We start from the raw sequence: 25,858 nt of genomic DNA on the forward strand, positions 1-25,858 counted from the left end.
AGTTCCATGAGATCGTGAGCTTGTTGTAATTTCTTTCAAGTATAATATTAATAAACCTCTAAATAATTGAAGTAAGCTAAAAAAACCAAAATTAATTTTCTCTCTATAAAAATCAATTGGTTCCATGGATGAATAATTTCAACAAATTTCAACACCAAATCAAGGCAGAAATTAATCAATGTTTTGATACTTAATGTTAGAAATCAAAATGATCTATCTATTGCAACTGCACATAAACAAAATCAAAATTAAAATATGCTGAATATAAAACTAACCTCCTACCATTGTTTGTATTAAACCACAGTCAAAATTTTCAGAATTCACCGCTCTCCCAGACAATCTGATTTGCACAAAATTTCAGCAGTTTGGTACCTATGCATGACTGCTTATATACATTATTCTCATCAAAGAATGTGAGAAGTGAAGAGCGGAGTTGAGTACCACATCGTCTGTTTAATTGACTGACTAGAGCAGTTACATACCAAAGAGAAGCCGGCTCCATTATAACCTGAATTAACTTTGTTGGAGAAATTTCAAAGAAGGTGGAGAAAAACCGACATCCTACAAAATCGAGAGGTCCGATTCCAAACTATAATTATAGAAGTTCATGATCCATATATGGAAAATCGTGAATAAGAAAAAGGTCAAAGATGAGGCAATTACGGGAGGCATGCTCAAGATTATTTTGCAGAATCATAACGTGTTTTTGGCCTTTTGGCTGTAGCTTAAGTGATCAAATGATGGGTTTGAGTATGGAAGATCTCATTTGAATCTTACCATTCATATCTCGTATTGAACTGCTGTTGAACTAATGTCTGCAGACTTTCTTCTCATTCTTCCATGTGTATGGAATGTCTATATGGTTAAGAATAACCTTTTTTAATCGTCTCTCCGACTCTCTGATCTGCCTTGACGTTTAATACTTTGTTACGCGTTTTGTGCAGAGCCGGATTGTGAAGCTTCAAGAAAAACTCACTGCAGCAAATGTGCATTAAATTACGTAATATGAATGAAGTCACATACATCAGTAACGATCAATGCTGTCAGAATACAGTTGATGCTTGTATTCTTTCCAGGTTCTGTTCCCCATCCCTTAAATCATAGTTTTAGCCCCTTTTCCAGATATGTTTCTATGCGTATTATTCTATATAAAAATTCTGTTACTTTTAAACATGTTAATGTATGTTCTAAAGTGTTTAAGGGTGCTCTGATTCCAAATAATGGCTCGCTTTAGTTCGAGTTTGACTTGTGTCTCAATTAGAATAATGTTAAAATGATATTGTTTTGTTGACTAGCCATGAATTCAAGTGATAAACTCAAGCCGAGTTTCGAATTTCAAACTTAAGGATCAAACAAAACTCTAGTTATTCTTAATTTTAACTTGATGAACTCTAGTCGAACTTGAACTATATCATTTTTTATTTGAATCCAACTCAAGTTAAGAAATATTTGGATTTAGTTCGGTTCATATCCAATCTTAAGTGGCACCCTAGTTAGTAAATACAAGTATGAGAAAAATGGTACGAGAAATTATACAGATATAAAACGATGAATAGTAAAAAATATGTTTATAAAAAAGTGTAATAAAACTTGGATATGGGAAAAATATGGAACACGTACAGACAAGTTTAATGTAATACATCATTAATAATACGTTTATAAAAATATAATAAGTTTAATAATAATTTTAGTATTTTTATGGATTTTTGGGTAAAATTAATATAATAATTCATATGTAAAGTATTTAGTTAACTATTAAAATTAATATAACATAATACATCATATTTAGTCACTATACCACAAGATGAATATACAACAAGATTAATGAATTATCGGTGCATCAAATAAGTTCAAATATCAAACATTAAATGAATCACAAACATGATGAAGTTATAAACAAGTAAAGAAAAAGACAATAAAAGTTTATTTTTTTAGAAAATAACGACTATGAAAAGTTGAACTAACAAAAAGATAAGCATCGATCAGGAGTAAAAATAAAAAAATTTTGTGGAAAAGTTTTTATTGCAATATGAACCTCATATGATGAATAAAGAGGTTATGGATTTGAAAAAAAAAGGTTTTTTCTTGTTGGCATTTTGATAATTAATTGAAAATTAAAAAAACACTTTGGTACTTTAAATTTGGGAATTGAAATAATGTTGTTTTGGATATTTTAAAAATTCGAAAAAATGAAAAATAGTCGTTTAATATGTGAAATGTGAAAAATACATGTTTAATATATTTTGAGTTTAAAATATCATGTTTAATGCACGAATTAAATGGGACCATAAATTCTATGAATTTTTGCTAACTAGGGGTGGCACCGGCACCACTTTCCTCACCTAAAGAACTTACCTTGTTGTTTCTGACCATTTTCCCAGTCATCAGCAACTGCACAGACGTACCCAAATTTGACGGTTCCTTCAAGTCTTGAAGGCAACGTTTGTGGTGTTGCCTAAAGGTAGAGCATGCAAGCATCCGTTTAGATTGGTTAATTAGGTCAATGAAATTGGACATAACACAAATCGTACGCACAAACACTAAACCCAAGTCCTGAGAAGTGAAGTCAAGATGGGTAAACAAGGTTAAAGATATATGATTGTGATATGTGAATAGTAAAAAAGATCAAACAGAAAAATTATTAATTTGTAAAAGCTTCGAAAAACTCTGATCAGAAAACTATCATATTTTGGGATATCATAACTGAACCTTAATCCATAAATTAGGGTCTCTAGAGGTGTTAAGAGCCTGCACCTAATTTGTTTCCCAACCAATGTGAGATTCTCAATAATTCTCCCTTTCACATTAAGACATGAGTCCGACACTTAATTCCGATCCATCTCAATAGTCAAACATGCATTTTGAAAAGGCATACAGTACAATATAAAAGGCCAAAATGACCTGACAGTGATTCTATAGCTTTTAAGTCAAGTCAATTAAGTTGGTGAAGTCAAGAAAATGATTAGGAGACAGAAGAATAAAAAGGGAGCAAAGGAAAGAAGCTGCAGAGAAACCTGGCGTGAAAGATGGCATTGACATATTCCATCCTTTGAAAGTTCCTAGGAAAGTTCCTAATTCTGTTGATAAATATGGAGTTCCAAATTAGGCTCTGCAGTGCATAAACTTACACTAGTTTAAGCAATGGCATTCTCATCACTCAATAAACTCTCCTCTGTTTTCTTCAGCCTCTTTGTTCTGCTACATTTTCAACTCAATGTTGCTTTTAATTCTACACAAGAAGCACAAGCTCTTCTCAAATGGAAAGCCAGCCTTCAAACCCGGAGCCAGTCTATTCTCTCTTCATGGACAATTTATCCTGTTAATGCTACCAACAATTCTACTCAACATGGAACTGAACTAACCCATTGTACTAATTGGTTTGGAGTATCTTGTGACCGCGTTGGAAACATCCATAGATTAAACTTGTCTGTTTTAGGTTTAAAAGGTACACTCGATAGATTTTCATTCTTATCATTCCCTCATCTTGCATATCTTGATCTTGCCGTTAATAAACTCTTTGGAGTTATCCCCTCACAAATTGGTAATCTCTCAAAACTGAAATATCTTGATTTGTCGATTAATCAATTTTTTGGGAAAATACCGATTGAAATTGGTCTTCTAACACATTTGGAGGCCCTTCACCTAGGTGAGAGTCAACTGGATGGTTTAATTCCAGAAGCATTAGGACAACTAAGTTCTCTTAGAGAACTTGCTCTATACAATAACCATTTAGACGGCTCAATTCCTGCTTCTTTGGGAAATCTAAGTAAATTGTCTTGGTTGGGTCTTTATGATAATTTGCTTTCAGGTTTCATTCCTCCAGAGATAGGAAACCTCTCTAATCTCGTTGAACTTTACATGAATAACAACAACTTAACAGGTCCAATCCCTGCCAGTTTTGGCAAATTAAGAAAGCTAACCGTGTTGCACATGTTCTCCAACCAACTTTCTAGTTCCATTCCTCAAGAATTAGGAAATTTGGAATCTCTCACTGATATTAGTCTTCATCACAATAATCTTTCAGGTTCTATTCCAGCGTCTCTAGGTGGTTTGAAAAATCTCCATTTGCTTCATTTATATAATAATTCACTATCAGACTCTATTCCCACAGAAATAGGAAACTTGAACAAGCTTGTTGATTTAGAGTTGAGTCGAAATATTCTCAGTGGTTCTATTCCTGATTCTTTTAAAAATCTTAGCAAGTTAGAGTTTTTATACCTTCATGAAAACAATCTTTCTGGTACTATTTTCCAAGAAATTGGGAATTTCATGAGTTTGTTTGTATTATATTTAGACACCAACCACTTCACTGGTCACTTACCCCATAATATATGTGCTAGTGGTTCTCTGGAGAAGTTTAGTGCTAGTGACAACAATTTTTTTGGTCCAATTCCCAGAGGCTTGAGAAACTGTACAAGTCTAAGAAATCTTCATATGCAAGGAAACCAATTTGTTGGAAATATATCTGAAGTTTTTGGCACCTATCCAAAGCTAGAAGTGTTTGATATTAGTCATAATCAGTTTTATGGTGAAATCACATCAAATTTGGTGAAGTGTTCAAATTTAATCTCCTTAAAGATGGCTGGGAACAATATTGGTGGGAGCATACCATTTGAACTTGAAACTTAACTAATTGCTCTTGATCTTTCTTCTAATCTTCCAGTTGGGAGTTCTTGAGCTCTAGTTTTCAATGGGGATCAACTTTGTATTGTGTAGCTTCTTATTATTATTATTATTTGTGGTTTTTTGAATTAGCTATTAATGAATCAAAAGAGTATCATCTTTCAGCAAAATACTTCTTTAAGATTTGAGAGGGATTGGTAACCCTACTTCTCCAACAGTTATTCTTGGGCTGCAAATAAGCCAAACCTCAACTCAATTATTGTTGAATCAAACTTAAGTTCTAGTGGCTTGATTTTGACTCTTAAATCAAGCTCTAGTTTGTTATTATTAGGTTCAATGAAATTATGAGCTTGTTATAGTTTCTTTCAAGTATAATATCAATAAACCTTTAAATAATCGAAGTAAGCTGAAAAAACTGAAATTAATTTTCTCTCTATAAAAATCAATTGGTTCCATAGATGAATTTCAACACCAAATGAAGGCAGAAATTAACTAATGTTTTGATAGCAGATGTTAGAAATGTAAATGATCTATCCATACAATGAACATTGCACATAAAGAGAATCAAAATTAATATATGTCCTACTATTGCTTAAGTGTTGAACAACAGTCATATTGTTTAGAATACACAACTTAACTTTAGAAATCAGTATTTTGCAAGAAGTGAAGAGTGAAGTTACGTACCACATCGCTTGTTTAATTGACTGGCCGGAGCAGTTACATATCGAATAAAAGCCGGCTCTATTTTATGCTGAATTAACTGCACAGGGAAATTTCAAAGAAAGCGGAGAAAAATCCACATCCCACAAAATTGAATGATACAAATTATGATTCGATCGAATTTCATGTTACAGATATGGAAAATCGTGCATAAGAAGAAGGTCGTTTTGGGGTTTTTATTTCAAATTTAAAAATTTCTCCGCCCAGACCCAGTTATTGTCTTCCCGCGTGCTCCTGTTATTTGGCTTCTACGAAAATAGAAAGAAAATGTGTTGTCACGGCGACACCGTCATAGCTCTCACCCAACCCGGCGATCTGTATTTCGTGTCCGTCAATTACTGCAGATCCCTGACTCAATCTCTAATTCTCAGGATGTACGTTTTCGCTGATCCCTGAGGCCATGCCTCATTCATAAGCGCCAGTCCATATTCGTTTCATTATTATTTTCTTTCTTCTAGCATCTGAAAATTTTTCATGTCTTTCTGAATTTCATTGTGTTCGTGGTAGATTAAAGATTAATTAATAAATTATTTATTTATTTTTTAATGATATTTGTTGTAAGAATTGAAGTTAAATTTTTTAGAATTAATGATACAATAAAAATGTGTACAAGAAATTTTATAAATTTAAATTTGTTTATAATATTTTTTTTAAAATTATGACGGGATAATTAAACTTTGTAATTGTTATATTATTATTTTTAGAAAATGTATACTATGATACAATAAACGATATAAAAAATTAACTCTCCGTTACATTATATGCAATTCAATTGTCATAAAAGAAATAATAAAACCATATTACAAACAAATTATACACATTTATCTATACAAAATAAAGTGGAAACTTGTAATTAGATACTCTAATTATTTATTTTTCTCTTACTTTAAAATCATTAAATAAAATGTTACCATATCAAGTTTAATAAATAAATTTGTAATTTGTTTATATATGTAATTTTACTCTAAAAGGAATTGTCTTTGTTAATATTAAGTCAATTATAATTTGTATTAATAAAATTATATGTATAAATAATATATATAAATATATATATATAAATGATAATGTATTATTATATGAATAAGTGATTTTGAATTAAAAATTAAATAATTTACAATCAAATAGTAGCATATCCTATTAATGCTACCAACAATTCTACTTAACATAAATCCAAACTAACCCATTGGACTCATTGGTTTGTGGAATCTACAGCACCAGTATTTCAAATTTGAAACACAACAATTAATACTGTGCCGGTAATGGTACCCCCTCATCTCAATTATTGAAACAACAATATTATCACTCCCATCTCTATCATTCCATTTAAAACTTTATTAAATCTGAGTTTGAATAAAAACAACATAGAGTAAGGATTTCGTGAATGAGTTGAGTTTGAACAAGCCTGGATTAAATTAAAAATTAAACTGTTTTCAAATAAAGTTTGTGGCTATAGGAAAAAAATATCTTTTTATCTAATAATGAATAAAACAATGTCATTTTGATAATTGTTTAATATGATTCGAATCGAGTTATTACTCAAACTCGATTCAAATGGAGTCATCGTCCAACTCAAAAATTAGACTGGGTTGAATCCCCTTTAACTCAAGTTTTGCTTAATTTCAAACACAAGTCAACTTTTCCAATTTGAATTTGGTTTGGTTTTAGAAAAGAATTAATATTTTGACTCGAGTTCAATTTAAGTTTACTTTAAACAAATTTAAATTAAATCAAACCGAATCAAACTATACTTCAAGACTGCATCAGTTCAGTTCTAGTCTAGCCCTCTCACTACTGCCAGAAATGATGATACTCTAGTGGTAATACTTTGAGAAAGACCAACACAAGTTATTCGCACAAAGATAGCGGACTCGGTGGAAAAGGAAAACAGACTCAAGCCTCAAGTAACAAAGTCCAATAATGTTTTCCTTCATAATTTAATATATTTTATTTTTGTAAAATTCTAAAATATTTCAAAAGTTAATTTAGTATCAATGTGAATTACCGGGTTGGCTTAGACTAAAATTTATGTTCAATTCAAAAAATTAGAATTAGAGTTAGACTTTCATTTTAATAACTTGACTTGAGCTTAAGAGCTTGGTGGTGTCGTCTTATTGGAACAATTCCTCCCTAACAATTTTTTTTGTAAAGTACTGGACTAAATTTATCATTGTTCAAATTCAATTCTACTCAAAACTACAATGGTTAGGTTTTTATATTCAATTCTAATATAAAAAACTGATTTTTTTTTTCAAAAATTCACTATGAAAACTTGAACTAAAAGCTTATTTGTCATATTTGAATATATATATTATTAAATTAAGTTTATTCTAAAGTTAAATAAGTCAAATTATATACTTAATCATAAATTATACAAATTTTTTTAATATTATTTTTAAACAGTTTATTAGTTTAATCATTGATCAATCAATTTAACCACCAATTAAACCAAATCACCTTTTTTATTGGATTGATATCTAATCCAGTTGTAAGAACATTGACCAAATTAACAAGTGATTATTGTGTATAAAACAATGTTATATGTATATCTAATGATAAGTACCAATTTAGATATATATATTAAAATATTATTATATAATTAAATAATTTTAAATTAAATATAAAATAAATAACACCTAAAATTGTATGAAACGTTGAATTCCTTTAACTTAAAAAAAAAAAAAAAACAGTTTTCAAGTTACACCAATCCTGGGTCACTAACGTACAAACACTTTTAACAAAAAGAAAATTGCATTTTGAAAATTCAAGACAAAAACCTCAGTTGACTTGGTAGTGATTTGACGGTTCCTTCGAGTCTTGAAGGCAACATTTGTGGTGTTGCCTAAATTAAAGGTAGATCATGAAAGCATCCGTTTAGATTGGGTAATTAAGTCAATGAAATTGGAAGTAACACAAATTATACGCACAAAGAGTAAGCACAAGTCCTGAGAAGTGAAGATGAATAGAAGTGAAACAAGCTTAAAAGTATATGAGTATGTCTTTTCCTGGTAAAGAATATATAAGATTAATTGTTTCCGAATCAAAAAGTGTTGCCAGAAACCTTTTTCTACGTTGAGATGACTAATAAAAATAAAACACTATGTATAAACATATTATATAAATTTACTCATATAAACTGAGATGATAATATATGATCAGGTGATATAATTGCTGATTTTTTCTTCTCATTTCAGAATCATCAAATTAGATGCTACTATATTAGTTTGTATGAATAAATTTGTGTAATTTGTTTGTATAGTATTACTCTAACTAATAAAGGCAACAAAAACCCGGAGTAGAAGAAGGGGCATTGACACATTCAGTCCTTTGAGAGTTCCGAATTCTGTTTATAACTGATTCGACGGTTCCTTCAAGTCTTGAAGGCAACGTTTGTGGTGTTGCCTAAAGGTAGAGCATGCAAGCATCCATTTAGATTGGTTAATTAGGTCAATGAAATTGGAGATAACACAAATCGTACGCACAAACACTAAACCCAAGTCCGGAGAAGTGAAGTCAAGATGAATAAGAGTAAAACAAGCTTAAAGATATACGATTGTGATATATGAATAGTAAAAAAGATCAAACGGGAAAAATATTAGTTTGTAAAAGCTTCGAAAAACTCTGATCAGAAAACTATCATATTCTGGGATATCATAACTGAACTTTCATCTATAAATTAGGGTCTCTAGAAGTGTTAAGAGCCTGCGCCTAATTTGTTTCCCAACCAATGTGAGATTCTCAATAATTCTCCCTTTCACATTGAGACATGGGTCCGACACTTAATTCCAATCCATCTCAATAGTCAAACATGAATTTTGAAAAAGCATACAGTACAATATAAAAGGCCAAAATGACCTGACAGTGATTCTATAGCTTTTAAGTCAAGTCATTGTATCTTTTGCTGTGTTGCATATTTAGTAGATCATCCAGTCATCCAGCTAGTCTGGACTAGGTCAATGATAAGTACGCACAATGACTAAACACAAGTCTTGAGAAGTGAAGTCAAGATGAATATGAGTGTATCTTTTCCCGGTAAAGAATATATAGGATTAATTATTTACTAATCAAGGAGTGTGTTACATGAACCCTTTTTCTATGTGGGGATGAGTAATAAAGGCAGCAAAAACCTGGAGTAAAAGAAGGGCCACTAACATATTAAGTCCTTTGAGAGTTCGGAATTCTGTTTATAAATATGGAGCTGCAAATTAGGTTCTACAGTGCACAAACTTAAACTAGTTTAAGCAATGGCATTCTCATCACTCAATAAACTCTTCCCTGTGTTCATACACCTGCATAATCAACCTGTGGTGGCAAGTCCTGCATAATCAGGAGGATAGGAAGTTCATGCTGAGGTTACAAAATTGTTGAGTATTGGTATCAGGAGATCAGAGAATACTTAGACGAAGTCCAACTTAAGGGGGCATATTGGCATTCGCAGCAATGAAATCAGAGAGAGTTCAGCTTAAGGGGACATACTGATACGAGTACAAAACAGCACTTGACAAGTCTCAAGGATCACCCTGCATTTTATTAAAATATAAAAGACCCTGTCATACTTTGCAAAAACAAGAAGGAGCAATTTGATATAGTATTGGGATTATATAAAAACTCCTTTTTCTATAAAAAATTACTGCCTTCGTATATTTCGTAATTTAACCTAATCTAGAAAATTACTGATTAATTTAATTAGATGGAAAGATTTGGAAACTAGAAAAAGGCCATGGAAATTCTAATTAACCTTTACATGGTGACATTAACAGTAATAGTAACAACCCCCCACGCAATACATTTGTGGTATGGTGAAGTCAAGAAAATGATTGTGAGACAGAAGAATAAGAAGAGAGAAAAGGAAAGGAGCTGCAGAAAAACCTGGCATGAAAGGTGGCATTGACATATTCCATCCTTTGAAAGTTCCTAGTTCTGTTGATAAATATGGAGTTCCAAATTAGGCTTTGCAGTGCATAAACTTACACTAGTTTAAGCAATGGCATTCTCATCACTCAATAAACTCTCCTCTGTTTTCTTCAGCCTCTTTGTTCTGCTACATTTTCAACTCAATGTTGCTTTTAATTCTACACAAGAAGCACAAGCTCTTCTCAAATGGAAAGCCAGCCTTCAAACCCAGAGCCAGTCTATCCTGTCTTCATGGACACTTTATCCTGTTAATGCTACCAACAATTCTACTCAACATGGAATCAAACTAGCCCATTGTACTAATTGGTTTGGAGTTTCTTGTGATCGTGCTGGAAGCATCCATAGATTAAACCTATCTGTTTTAGGTTTAAAAGGTACACTTGATAGATTTTCATTCTTATCGTTTCCTCATCTTGCATATCTTGATCTTTCCATTAATGAACTCTTTGGAGTTATCTCTTCACAAATTGGTAATCTCTCCAAACTAAAGTATCTTGACTTGTCAACTAATCAGTTTTTTGGGAAAATTCCAACTGAAATTGGTCTCCTAACACATTTGGAGACCCTCCATGTGTTTGAGAATCAATTAAATGCTTCATCAATTCCTAAAGAAATAGGCCAACTTAATTCTCTCAGTGAACTTGCTTTATATAGTAACCATTTGGAAGGTTCAATTCCTGCTTCTTTGGGAAATTTGAGTAAACTGTCTTGGTTGGCTCTCTATAATAATTCACTTTCAGGTGTCATTCCTCCAGAGATGGGAAACCTCTCTAATCTCCTTGAACTTTACATAGATACCAATAACTTAACAGGTTCAATCCCTACTAGTTTTAGCAAACTAAGAAAACTAACCGTGTTGTACATGTTTTCCAACCAACTTTCTGGTTCCATTCCTCAAGAATTAGGAAATTTGGAATCTCTCACTAATTTTAGTCTTCATAATAATAGTCTTTCAGGTTCTATTCCAGCATCTCTAGGTGGTTTGAAAAATCTGAGTATTCTTCATTTATACAGTAATACACTTTCAGGCTCTATTCCTATTGAAATAGGAAATCTGAACAAGCTTATTGATTTAGATTTAAGTAGAAATATACTCAATGGTTCTATTCCTATTGAAATAGGAAATCTGAACAAGCTTATTGATTTAGATTTAAGTAGAAATATACTCAATGGCTCTATTCCTGATTCCTTTAAAAATTTGAGCGAGTTAGAGTTTTTATCCTTTTATAAAAATAATCTTTCTGGTACTATTCCCCAAGAAATTGGGAATTTCACGAATTTGTCTAGGTTACATTTAGACACCAACCACTTTACTGGTCCCTTACCCCATAATATATGTGCTAGTGGTTCTTTGGAGAGATTTAGTGTTAGTGACAACAATTTTTTTGGTCCAATTCCCAAAGGTTTGAGAAATTGTACGAGTCTAAGAAGACTCTCTATGCAAGGAAACCAATTTGTTGGAAATATATCTGAAGTTTTTGGCACCTATCCAAATCTAGAATTGTTTGATATTAGCCATAATGAATTTTATGGTGAAATCACATCAAATTTGGTTAAGTGTTCAAATTTAATCTCCTTAAAGATGGCAGGGAACAATATTGGTGGGAGCATACCATTTGAACTTGAAACTTAACTAATTGCTCTCGATCTTTCTTCTAATCTTCTAGTTGGGAGTTCTTGAGCTCTAGTTTTCAATGGGGATCAACTTTGTATTGTATAGCTTATTATTATTATTATTATTATTTGTGGTTTTTTGAATTAGCTATTAATGAATCAAAAGAGTATCATCTTTCAGCAAATTACTTCTTTAAGATTTGAAAGGGATTGGTAACCCAAATTCTCCAACAGTTGTTTTTGGGCTGCAAATAAGCCAAACCTCGATCAATTATTGTTGAATCAAACTTAAGTTTGAGTGGCTCGATTTTGACTCTTCAATCAAGCTCGAGTTTGTTATTATTGGGTTTAATGAGATCGTGAGCTTGTTGTAGTTTCTTTCAAGTATAATACCAATAAATCTCTAAATAATCGAAGTAAGCCGAAAAAACCAAAATTAATTCTCTCTATAAAAATCAATTGGTTCCATAGATGAATTTCAACAATTTTCAACACCAAATCAAGGCAGAAATTAACTAATGTTTTGGTAGCAAATGTTAGAAATGTAAATGATCTATCCATACAATGAACATTGCACATAAAGGGAAAGTGCTGAACAACAGTTATATTGTTTAGAATACACAACTTAAACTTTAGAAATCAGTTGTTTGTAAGAAGTGAAAAGTGGAGTTACGTACCACACCGCTTGTTTAATTGACTTACTGGAGCAGTTACATATCGAATAAAAGCCGGTTCTGTTATATGCTGCATTAACCGCTTAGAGAAATTTCAGAGTTAGTGGAGAAAAATCCACATCCTACAAAATTGAATGATACAGATATAGAAAATCGTGGATAAGAAAAAGGTTGTTTTGGGGTTTTTATTTCAAATTTAAAAATTTCTCAGCCGCAGACCCCGTTATTGTCTTCCCCCGTGCTCCCGTTATTTGGCTTCTACGAAAATAGAAAGAAAATGAGTTGTCACGGCGACACCGTCATAGCTCTCACCCAACCCGGCAATCTGTATTTCATTTCCGGCAATTACTGCAGATCCCTGACTCAATCTCTAACTCTCAGGGTGTACGTTTTCGCTGATCCCTGACGCCATGCCTCATTCTTAACCGCCAGTCCATATTTGTTTCATTATTATTTTCTTTCTTCTAGCATCTGAAAATTTTTCATGTCTTTCTGAATTTCATTGTGTTCATGGTAGATCAAAGATTAATTAATAAATTATTTATTTATTTTTTAATGATATTTGTTGAAGGAATTAAGGTTAATTTTTTTGGAATTAATGATACGATCAAAATGAGTACGAGAAATTTTATAAATTTAAGTTTCTTTATAATATTTTTTTTAAAATTATGATGGGATAATTAAACTTTGTAATTGTTATATTATTATTTTTAGAAAATGTATACTATGGTGCAATAAATGATACAAAAAATTAACTCTTCATTACATAATATGCAATTCAACTGTCATAAAAGAAATAATAAAATTATATTACAAACAAATTGTACATATTTATTTATATAAATTAAAGTGAAAACTTGTAATTAGATGATCTGATTGTTTATTTTTCTCTTACTTTAAAATTATTAAATAAGATATTACCATATCAAGTTTAATAAATAAGTTTATAATTTGTTTATATATATAATATTACTTTGTTTATATATGTAATTTTACTCTAAAAAGAATTGTCCTTGTTAATATTAAGTCAATTATAATTTGTATTAATAAAATTATATGTATAAATATATATACAAATGATAATATATTATTGTATGAGTAAGTGATTTTAAATTAAAAATTAAATAATTCACAATCAAGTAGTAGCATATCCTATCAATGCTACCAACAATTCTACTGGACATAACTCCAAACTAACCCATTGGACTCATTGGTTTGGAATCTACAGCACCAGTATTTCAAATTTGAAACACAACAACTAATACTGTGCCGGTAATGGTACCCCCTCATCTCAATTATTGAAACAACAATATTATCACTCCCATCTCTACCATTCCATTTAAAACTTTATTCAATCTGAGTTTGAATAAAAACGACGTAGAGTAAGGATTTTGTGAATGAGTTGAGTTTGAACAAACCCGGCTTAAATTAAAAATTAAACTGTTTTCAAATAAAGTTTGTGGCTATAGGAAAAAATATTTTTTTATCTAATAATAAATAAAACAATGTCGTTTTGATAATTATTTAATATGATTCAAATCGAGTTATTACTCAAACTCAATTCAAATGGAGTCATCGTCCAACTCAAAAATTAGACTAGGTTGAATCCCCTTTAACTTAAGTTTTGCTCAATTTCAAACACAAGTCAACTTTTCCAATTTGAGTTTGGTTTGGTTTTAGAAAAGAATTGATATTTTAACTCGAGTTTAATTTGAGTTTACTCGAAACAAATTTAAATCAAATCAAACCGAATCAAACTATACTTCAAGACCGCATCAGTTCAGTTCTGGTCTAGCCCTCTCACTACTGCCAGAAATGATGATACTCTAGTGGTAATACTTTGAGAAAGACCAACACAAGTTATTCGCACAAAGATAGCGGACTCAGTGGAAAAGGAAAACAGACTCAAGCCTCAAGTAACAAAGTCCAATAATGTTTTCCTTCATAATTTAATCTATTTTATTTTTGTAAAATTCTAAAATATTTCAAAAGTTAATTTAGTATCAATGTGAATTACCGGGTTGGCTTAGACTAAAATTTATGTTCAATTCAAAAAATTAGAATTAGAGTTAGACTTTAATCTTAATAACTTGACTTGAGCTTAAGAGCTTGGTGGTGTCGGCTTATTGGAACAATTCCTCTCTAACAATTTTTTTGTAAAGTACTGGACTAAATTTATCATTGTTCAAATTCAATTCTACTCAAAACTACAATGGTTAGGCTGTGATAAAAATAGTTGAGTGCTTGGTAAATTGCGTTTTCTAATTACTGAGTATCCAAGGGTGTGACTGATTTAAAGCCAAATATTATGACTATATATAATGACAAAATTCATAGTTTTAAAAATCGGATTAGATTAGTCAGTCTGATTTGTTAAACTAATCAACTATTAACCAAATCAATTGACGTATGAATAAAACCGGGTTTGACTCGGTTAATATAAAAAATTGATTTTTTTCAAAAATTTATTAAGAAAACTTGAACTAAGAGCTTATTTGTCATATTTGAATATATATATATATATATATATATATATATATATATATATATATATATATATATATATATATATATATATATATATATATTATTATTATTAAACTAAGTTTATTCTAAAGTTAAATAAGTCAAATTATATACTTAATCATAAATTATACAAATTTTTTAAATATAATTTTTAAACAGTTAATTAGTCTAATCATTGATCAATTGATTCAACCACCAATTAAACTAGATCATCCTTTCTATCAGATCGATATCTAATCTAGTTATAAAAATATTGACCAAATTAACAAATGATTATTGTGTATAAAACAATGTTATATGTATATATAATGATAAATACCAATTTAGATATACATATTAAAATATTATTATATAATTAAATAATTTTAAATTAAATATAAAATAAAGAACACCTAAAATTGTATGAAACGATGAATTCCTTTAACTTAAAAAAAAAAAAAAATCAATTTTCAAGTTACACCCATCCTAGGTCACTAACGTGCAAACACTCCTAACAAAAAGAAAATTGCATTTTGAAAATTCAAGACAAAAACCTCAGTTGACTTGGTAGTGATTTGAAGGTTCCTTCAAGTCTTGAAGGCAACATTTGTGGCGTTGCCTAAATTAAAGGTAGATCATGAAAGCATCCGTTTAGATTGGGTAATTAAGTCAATGAAATTGGAAGTAACACAAATTATACGCACAAAGACTAAACACAAGTCCTGAGAAGTGAAGTCAAGATGAATAAAGGTGAAACAAGCTTAAAAGTATATGAGTATGTCTTTTCCTGGTAAAGAATATATAAGATTAATTATTTCCGAATCAAAAAGTGTTGCAAGAAACCTTTTTCTATGTTGAGATGCCTAATAAAAATAAAACATTATATATAAACAAATTATATAAATTTACTCGTATAAACTGAGATGATAGTATGTGATGGGGTGATATAATTGCTGATTTTTTGTTCTCACTTCAGAATCATCAAATTAAATGTTATTACATTAGTTTGTATGAATAAGTTTGTGTAATTTGTTTGTATAGTATTACTCTAACTAATAAAGGCAACAAAAACCTGGAGTAGAAGAAGGGGCATTGACACATTCAGTCCTTTGAGAGTTCCGAATTCTGTTTATAACTGATTTGACGGTTCCTTCAAGTCTTGAAGGCAACGTTTGTGGTGTTGCCTAAAGGTAGAGCATGCAAGCATCCGTTTAGATTGGTTAATTAGGTCAATGAAATTGGAGATAACACAAATTGTACGCACAAAAACTAAACCCAAGTCTTGAGAAGTGAAGTCAAGATGAATAAGGGTAAAACAAGCTTAAAGATATACGATTGTGATATGTGAATAGTAAAAAAGATCAAATGGGAAAATTATTAATTTGAAAAAGCTTCGAAAAACTCTGATAAAAAAACTATTATATTCTAGGATATCATAACTGAACTTTCATCCATAAATTAGGGTCTCTAGAAGTGTTAAGAGTCTGCGCCTAATTTGTTTCCCAACCAATGTGAGATTCTCAATAATTCTCCCTTTCACATTGAGACATGGGTCCAACACTTAATTCCAATCCATCTCAATAGTCAAACATGCATTTTGAAAAAGCATACAGTACAATATAAAAGGCCAAAATGACCTGACAGTGATTCTATAGCTTTTAAGTCAAGTCATTATATCTTTTGCTGTGTTGCATATTAGTAGATCATCCAACTAATTTGGACTAGGTCAATGATAAGTACGCACAAAGACTAAACACAAGTCTTGAGAAGTGAAGTTAAGATGAGTATGAGTGTATCTTTTCCCGGTAAAGAATATATAGGATTAATTATTTACTAATCAAAGAGTGTGTTACATGAACCCTTTTTCTATGTGGGGATGAGTAATAAAGGCAGCAAAAACCTGGAGTAAAAGAAGGGCCACTAACATATTAAGTCCTTTGAGAGTTCGGAATTCTGTTTATAAATATGGAGCTGCAAATTAGGTTCTACAGTGCACAAACTTAAACTAGTTTAAGCAATGGCATTCTCATCACTCAATAAACTCTTCCCTGTTTTCATATACCTGCATAATCAACCTGTGATGGCAAGTCCTGCATAATCAGGAGGATAGGAAGTTCATGCTGAGGTTACAAAATTGTTGAGTATTGGTATCAGGAGATCAGAGAATACTTAGACGAAGTCCAACTTAAGGGGGCATATTGGTATTCACAGCAATGAAATCAGAGGGAGTTCAGCTTAAGGCGACATATTGATACGAGTACAAAACAACACTTCACAAGTCTCAAGGATCACGCTGCATTTTACTAAAACATAAAGGACCGTGCCACATTTTGCAAAAACAAGAAGGAGCAATTTGATATTGTATTGGGATTATGTAAAAACTCTCTTTTCTATAAAAAATTACTGCCTTCGTATATTTCGTAATTTAACCTAATCTAGAAACTTCTCTATTCTGAGAGCCCTAATCCTTTAGTTATGTGAGTTTTTTGTGTTTTCCTTCAATTTGAACTTTATTCATTTAATCTAAGTTTGATTGGAATTGAGTTGCTCATATCGAATCTAATTTTATTTTAAATCAAATTTTTTGTCTTTGTTTTCATTCAAATTTGAATATTCAAATCAATTTGAATTCAAATTGTTTATGAAACAAACTCTATCTTTGATTCAAATTCTGGTTGTTTGATTCAAACTTAAATTTAAGTTTGAACAAAATCTTATCTTGCCTTATCAAATTTTTAGTTCCGTTCCTATCTATCTATGGTAAATGGACAATATATAGATCCCCCATTTGTAATTAAAAATGGATTTTTTTACTTCATGAAGAAAACTAGTTTGATTAGAAGGTTTTTGAAAACATGTTTTTGTGACTAAATTGAAATGAGTTGATTAAAAACACATACCATTAATCTATTCCACAATTTATGTCAACTTTGTGATAATATTTATTTAAGCGGTTTATTAGTCAAGCCGATCAAGACTCAAACCAGTCATTTGATAAGATTAATGTTTAATCTGGGTCTAAAAACATTGAATACAACATTAATATTTATATGAGCATCATAAAATCTTATAATGGTGAGAAAAAAACCTTGTGAGAACAATCCACATGACCAAACAACAATTTGCATGATAGATTGTTCGATCAACTAAACCGTAATTGTGGTTGTTAAACACTATAATTAACAGAAAATTATTGATTAAGTTGATTAAATGGAAAGATTTGGAAGCTAGAAAAAGGCCATGGAAATTCTAATTAACCTTTACAGGGTGACATCAACAGTAATAGTAACAACCCCCCACGCAATACATTAGTGGCATGGTGAAGTCAAGAAAATGATTGTGAGACAGAAGAATAAAAAGAGAGAAAAGGAAAGAAGCTGCAGAAAAACCTGGCATGAAAAGGTGGCATTGACATATTCCATCCTTTGAATGTTCCAAGTTCTGTTGATAAATATGGAGTTCCAAATTAGGCTCTGCAGTGCATAAACTTACACTAGTTTAAGCAGTGGCATTCTCATTACTCTATAAACTCTCCTCTGTTTTCTTCGGCCTCTTTGTTCTGCTACATTTTCAACTCAATGTTGCTTTTAATTCTACACAAGAAGCACAAGCTCTTCTCAAATGGAAAGCCAGCCTTCAAACCCAGAGCCAGTCTATCCTCTCTTCATGGACACTTTATCCTATTAATGCTACCAACAATTCTACTCAACATGGAACCAAACTAACCCATTGTACTAATTGGTTTGGAGTTTCTTGTGACCGCGCTGGAAGCATCTATAGATTAAACCTGTCTGTTTCAGGTTTAAAAGGTACACGATAGATTTTCATTCTCATCATTTCCTCATCTTGCATATTTTGATCTTGCTATTAATGAACTCTTTGGAGTTATCCCTTCACAAATTGGTAATCTCTCCAAACTGAAGTATCTTGACTTGTCAACTAATCAGTTTTTTGGGAAAATACCAACTGAAATTGGTCTCCTAACACATTTAGAGACCCTTCACTTGGCTGAGAATCAATTAAATGCTTCATCAATTCCAAAAGAAATAGGCCAACTAAGTTCTCTCAGTGAACTTGCTTTATATAGTAACAGTTTGGAGAGTTCAATTCCTGCTTCTTTGGGAAATTTGAGTAAACTGTCTTGGCTCTCTATAATAATTCCCTTTCAGGTTTCATTCCTCCAGAGATGGGAAACCTCTATAATCTCCTTGAACTTTATATGAATACCAATAGCTTAACAGGTTCAATCCCTGCCAGTTTTGGCAAACTAAAAAAATTAACTGTGTTGTACATGTTCTCCAACCAACTTTCTGGTTACATTCCTCAGGAATTAGGAAATTTGGAATCTCTCATTAATATTAGTCTTCATAGCAACAATCTTTCAGGTTCAATTCCAGCAAATCTAGGTGGCTTGAGAAATCTCCATTTGCTTTATTTATACAATAATACATTGTCAGGCTCTATTCCCATGGAAATAGGAAACTTGAACATGCTTCTTGATTTAGACTTGAGTCAAAATATACTCAGTGGTTCTATTCCTGATTCCTTCAAACATTTGAGCAGGTTGAACCGTTTATACCTTGGTCATAACCAACTTGTTGGAAATATATCTGAAGTTTTTGGCACCTATCCAAATCTAGAATTGTTTGATATTAGCCATAATGAATTTTATGGTGAAATCACATCAAATTTGGTTAAGTGTTCAAATTTAATCTCCTTAAAGATGGCAGGGAACAATATTGGTGGGAGCATACCATTTGAACTTGAAACTTAACTAATTGCTCTCGATCTTTCTTCTAATCTTCTAGTTGGGAGTTCTTGAGCTCTAGTTTTCAATGGGGATCAACTTTGTATTGTATAGCTTATTATTATTATTATTATTATTATTTGTGGTTTTTTGAATTAGCTATTAATGAATCAAAAGAGTATCATCTTTAAGCAAATTACTTCTTTAAGATTTGAGAGGGATTGGTAACCCAAATTCTCCAACAGTTATTTTTGGGCTGCAAATAAGCCAAACCTTGACTCAATTATTGTTGAATCAAACTTAAGTTTGAGTGGCTCGATTTTGACTCTTAAATCAAGCTCAAGTTTGTTATTATTGAGTTCCATGAGATCGTGAGCTTGTTGTAATTTCTTTCAAGTATAATATTAATAAACCTCTAAATAATTGAAGTAAGCTAAAAAAACCAAAATTAATTTTCTCTCTATAAAAATCAATTGGTTCCATGGATGAATAATTTCAACAAATTTCAACACCAAATCAAGGCAGAAATTAATCAATGTTTTGATACTTAATGTTAGAAATCAAAATGATCTATCTATTGCAACTGCACATAAACAAAATCAAAATTAAAATATGCTGAATATAAAACTAACCTCCTACCATTGTTTGTATTAAACCACAGTCAAAATTTTCAGAATTCACCGCTCTCCCAGACAATCTGATTTGCACAAAATTTCAGCAGTTTGGTACCTATGCATGACTGCTTATATACATTATTCTCATCAAAGAATGTGAGAAGTGAAGAGCGGAGTTGAGTACCACATCGTCTGTTTAATTGACTGACTAGAGCAGTTACATACCAAAGAGAAGCCGGCTCCATTATAACCTGAATTAACTTTGTTGGAGAAATTTCAAAGAAGGTGGAGAAAAACCGACATCCTACAAAATCGAGAGGTCCGATTCCAAACTATAATTATAGAAGTTCATGATCCATATATGGAAAATCGTGAATAAGAAAAAGGTCAAAGATGAGGCAATTACGGGAGGCCAGATTTCTACCATCGATTTATGAGTTTATAATGTAAGCAAGACCACAATCACGATTCCTAAGCCAACCTTGAATCACAATTGCATTTTGGAACAGGAAGCGTCAATTGAATATATTTTTCTCAGTAACTAAGATCTTTTTTGTTTGGCTACCGGGAAATAGAAAGAAAATCTGTGATTGATTTTTGTTTTCTGTGTATTTGGGATTGAGGCCTCATCTTTGACTCTCATTTTTATCTAATATTTAAAAAATTCTCAGCCCGTTCATTGTCGTTTGGCTTCTGTAAAGAAAATGTGGTGTAAGTTCCAACAATATTATATATTTATACTGTGAAGTTATTGTCTTGTTTTAATTTTTTTTATCATTCCTAACGGAAGTAAGATTCTCACAAGAGTGGATTTGTATAGAATTGAAATAAACTTGAATTTAAATTCACTCGAGTTTAGTTTAAATAAATAAAATAGTAGATTGAGTTTGTTGAGCTGGTCCTAGGAGAGTTTGAATTCATTGAAAGGGAAGTTCAAAACTCGTAATCCACTTGAGTTCATTGGTCAATATCAAAACAATTTTATTTTATTAATTGAAATAACAACTTTACACTTAACATGATATTGTTCTATTTATAATTAAAATAATATTATTTTGATGATTATATAAACAATATTGTTTTGTCAATCATTTAATTCGGTTTGATTTTAGCTTAATCGAAGCTCAAATAAAGTTGAGTTAAATGGTTGGTTCATGAACTAGATTAAGTTAAACAAACTTTAACTTAAGTTCGATTTGATTTCTAATCAAATTGAAAAGTTCAACTTAAGTTTGATATATACTCTCTTGAGTTGAACTCTATTGAGCTGCATCGATTTGGATCTAGTTATAAATATCATACATACTAAATATCTTTTCTGCAGCTAATAACAAAGTCAGATCAAATAATACTAAAAGAGAACAGACCGTGAATTTATCCTTTTGAATCTGGGGTGGTAGGTAAATCTTTTAAATAGTTTGGGATGTATTTGAAATGTCAGGTTTGTTAACCCCTTTCAGAAAAATCCTTCAAAGTAAAATAATAATAATAATAATAATAATAATAATAATGCGTTTGAATTATAATTATAACATTTTTCTTTTTTTTTTTTTAACCTTTTCTGAGTTGCATGTTTTCAACCGGCCGACTCGGGCGCGTCCGCTCGGATCCACGTACAGATAACGAAAGAGCTCTGTAGAACGCCATTTCTGGAATGGAAGACGAAGAGAACCCGAAAACCCACCAAATCCCAGACCAAACTTTACAAAAGAAACATCAATTAATGCTGGAGCGTCTCTCAAATAGTCACTAAACTCGTTTAGAAACTCGCAAACTTGATTCACCTGACTCATCCACCTCCACTTTCCTCTCCCGCTTCAACGACTCTAAAAACTCCATCACCTCTCAACTCCAAACCACCGATGACCCTTCCCGTCTCCCCGACATCTCCGCCGCCATCTCCGCTCTGGAAAAACTTGTCGCCGAAAACTCCTACTCCCTCCCCTCCTACGAGGTCCGATCATCTCTTAAAATCAACTCCGATTTGAAACGAAATCTTGATAATTTATCGGCCAAGTTGATCCCCAAAAAGAAATTCGCCTTCAAAAACAAAACCACTAAAACCCAAACCCAGATCCCAGAAAATGACGTCGTTTCAGCCCCAAATGAAACAAAAACAAAATCTGATTTCCCGGTTCGTGAATCCCCGGGTTTTCGAGATAAACAAAACGAGATATTGTTCCGAGATATTAAGGGTTCTGAAATCGGGGAGTTTACGTTATCGGGTTTGGACTCGTGTGAGGTGAGATTAGTGGGTTGTCTGAACGCTTTATTCATTAATAAATTAAAGGGTTGTAAAGTTTATGTGGGTCCTGTGACGGGTTCGATTTTGATTGAAGAAGTTGAGGATTGTTTGTTGGTTTTGGCTTCGCATCAGATTAGGATCCATTTTGCGAAAAGCTGTGATTTTTATTTGAGAGTGAAGAGTAGGCCGATCACTGAGGATTGTAATGGGGTTCGTTTTGGGCCATATTGTTTGAAATATGAAGGGATTCCGAAGGATTTGGAGGTGGCAGGGTTGAGTGAGGAGACCGGAAATTGGGGCAATGTAGTTGATTTCAAGTGGTTGAGAGCTGTCCAGAGTCCCAATTGGTCAGTTTTGCCGGAGGAGGAAAGGGTTGGAACTGTTGATTTGGCGGATTCGAGATTTGGGTTCTGAACAATGGCCTTTGATTTTTGGAAGTCTGCTGCCTCAGAACTTTTGGGAGCAAATGAAATATACAGAGCTTGGAATTTGATTGGTTGGATTCTTTTACTTGAATGCTTAGTGTTCAAATGATTTGAAATGGAAATGGAAATTGAAATTTTGGTCGGTGTTGAATTCCTTTTAAAACAAATTGAATTATTGGATATTTCACAGGTTATTTGTGTGCCATACAACTTTGCTTATATGATTCTGTTTTAAGGGACAATAATTTTTCTTGGTTGTTTTCTTTTGCTCTGTTAGCTGGAGGTGGATTTGAGCTGGACTTGAATCCACATTCAACTCGAATGAGTAGAACTCAGAGATAGAGCTTTAGTTGTGACTAAGCCTGAAGACAATTCTTCTTTCTCCAAGTTAAGAATCATTGATTTCTCAAACGACTGCTTCCATGGCACAATTCCAGCAGTAATTGGAAAGCTTCGAGCACATTATCTCCTCAACTTTTCTCAGAACAGTCTTACAAGTACAATTCCTCCATTGTTGGGCAATTTAGGAGGGCTCGAATCCTTAAACCTTTCTTCAAACAAGCTTGGCGGAAGAATTCCATGACAGTAAACAAATTTGACATTTCTTGCTGTTCTGAATTTGTGACAAAACCAACTTGTGGATCCAATTTGATACGTTCTTAAATAATTTATACTCAGAAAATCCAAGATTATGTGGACCACCATTAATGAATAAATGTAGTACTAGTGAACCTTCGTGGCCATTTTCAGAATGTGATGCAAACTCTAACAGTGATTTTGGTTGGAAGGCTGTGCTGATGGGTTATGGATGTGGAAGGGTGGTTGGACTATCTGTGGGATCTCTAGTGTTTTTAACAAGAAAGCCTCATTGGCTTGAAAGGGACTTCAACCATCGTACGTGTTAAAGAGAGCGACGCCTTTCTCTTTCTCTCCACAACATTCCAGAATTTTGCTTAAAATGGAACCGCCTCTCAAGCATCAAGAAGCAAGTAAGGCGCCATTCAAGATGCTCCCAGACCAACTAATGCAGCCAACAGTCCAGAGAATTAAAGAAAGGTTAAAGTCGGTTATACAACCGACATAAACTAGTATAAATATAGGTAAGTGGTTGCCGTGAGTATGTACAAAATGAAGAGGCAGTAAGTGCACAGAAAAAATAAGGTGTGTGCCTGAGCTGCTAGTGAGAGTGTAGAAAAATAAATGCAAAATCAAAGTGTGTGGGGTGTGTGTGAGTGTAGTCAAGTGTAGAGTCTGTGAGTTGTGAGTAAGGAATATTGTAAAGTGTGTGGGTGTGTTTTGTACAAATTTTGTAATTTAATAAAATTATTGTTACCACTTTTGCTTAACAGTATATATGGTGGATCCACTGAAAGGTTTGCAAATAATAAAGCAGAGAATTGCATTCATTGACATCTCAACTTACAAATTAAATTAATCATTAGAAACAACAATGCAAGAGTTTCTTAGTCTTACCAATAAAATCAGGACCCAGCTGCAGAAGGCCATCCGACATTCTGCCAGTGGATTTGTTGTTCATACTCATACCATTAGGCCAATATGTTCCTGTGCTTTCCACTGATTGTTGCCTGGGTCGAAGAGTGAGTCTCCAAACGCAAGCAATAGTTCAAATATTGGATGAGAAATCTTGTAAGGAAAGGAAAATAATGAAAGTAAAAAGGGAAAATGATGAGAGGCAGGCATTTCTAAATAAATATGACATTACAATCCAAGCCAACGCACAAATCCGTCGCACACACGATTTATTACAATATTGAAAAAATCTGTCGTTCGTGCGTCATCCGTGCGACTTCCGTGCACCTGTGATACATACATCAAATATACCTGTGATTGAATTGAATACATACAGACTGCTACTCTAAAATCAAGTAAAACCAACAGATAGACCGCAATTCAGTCTAAGCTCGTATTAGTTGAGATCAAAGTATAAGAAAGAAATAACCTAGCTTAGACAGCTCAGTCTTTTTACTTACACGTAAAATACAAAATTCCTAGCCACGCACAACAACCGCGCCTGAGCATAACAAAACATCCTCCCCATTAAAGAAGATAGCAGCATCTTTTTGTTTCATCACAGTAATCTATTGACAAAAGCCACACTTTTGATGATTAGGTAAATTAATAAGATTAGCACACCTACTTTAACCAAATAAAAAAATATATTAATTAGTTATATGTTGATTTGTTAAGCTACGGTTGTTAGTAGAGATAACAATTTTCATTAAGAATCTAAACCCACCAACATAATTGAATCCCTACTTTCTACGCGGGCGGTCATTATTCACCAAATATTTCACAAGGCAATTTCTTCTGGGACTGGGAAACATGACAATCGAAGCCAGCCAAGCACTTACCATTTCTAGGAGAATCTTCTTGGCAAAGAAAAAGTGGGAAAATGAAATAAATATTCTTTGGGAGATTTGTAAACGTAATCTGAAAAAATGAGTAAACTTTATAAGAAAAAGCAGGAAATGGGAAGATGCATTTAACTCAACTCAATGAGCGACTTGACTTGATGTTCCGTTTTTCTCAAGGGCAAGATATTTGGTTGGGTCAGATATTAATGTCTGTTCTTTCATAGATGCCTACTGTACAGTTTTGTAAGATAGAGCTGACATATTCTAGTAAAGTTCCTACTTAGTTTCAGCAATGCATATTTTGAAGAGTCAAAATTTCAATAAAAATTTTTTTATGCCAGGAAAAACAGGCGAGCCAAGTTCAAGAGAGGATCTAAGCTGATGAGACTTAATTTTCAAATTCAA

General features: G+C 32.2%; 1 protein-coding gene and 1 long non-coding RNA gene across 4 annotated transcripts; one reads left to right on the plus strand and one right to left on the minus strand.

The window, feature by feature from the left end:
- The first annotated feature begins 10,324 nt into the window (after nucleotides 1-10,324).
- On the plus strand, nucleotides 10,325-11,887 carry LOC123196496 (MDIS1-interacting receptor like kinase 2-like). The gene has a single exon (XM_044610559.1). It carries the CDS (start codon nucleotides 10,325-10,327, stop codon nucleotides 11,885-11,887), a length of 1,563 nt encoding a protein of 520 aa, XP_044466494.1.
- A 9,996-nt stretch (nucleotides 11,888-21,883) lies between these two features.
- On the minus strand, nucleotides 21,884-25,748 carry LOC123197080. Of its 3 annotated transcripts, none has more exons than XR_006497789.1 (4): nucleotides 25,451-25,748; nucleotides 25,070-25,177; nucleotides 24,552-24,896; nucleotides 21,884-24,444 (listed from the first exon to the last, which is right to left on the minus strand). It is a non-coding gene; the product is annotated as an uncharacterized LOC123197080 (long non-coding RNA). The 3 variants fall into 3 exon arrangements; XR_006497790.1 differs by having other exon boundaries at nucleotides 25,336-25,748; XR_006497788.1 differs by having other exon boundaries at nucleotides 25,070-25,743.
- Nucleotides 25,749-25,858: the final 110 nt, after the last annotated feature.

The sequence above is a fragment of the Mangifera indica genome, chromosome 14 (assembly GCF_011075055.1).
Source record: "Mangifera indica cultivar Alphonso chromosome 14, CATAS_Mindica_2.1, whole genome shotgun sequence".
NCBI classification, from domain to species: Eukaryota; Viridiplantae; Streptophyta; class Magnoliopsida; order Sapindales; family Anacardiaceae; genus Mangifera; species Mangifera indica.

Coding starts and splice junctions, on each gene's coding strand:
- LOC123196496 (XM_044610559.1), top strand. CDS start 10,325: ATGGCATTCTCATCACTCAATAAACTCTCCTCTGTTTTCTTCAGCCTC.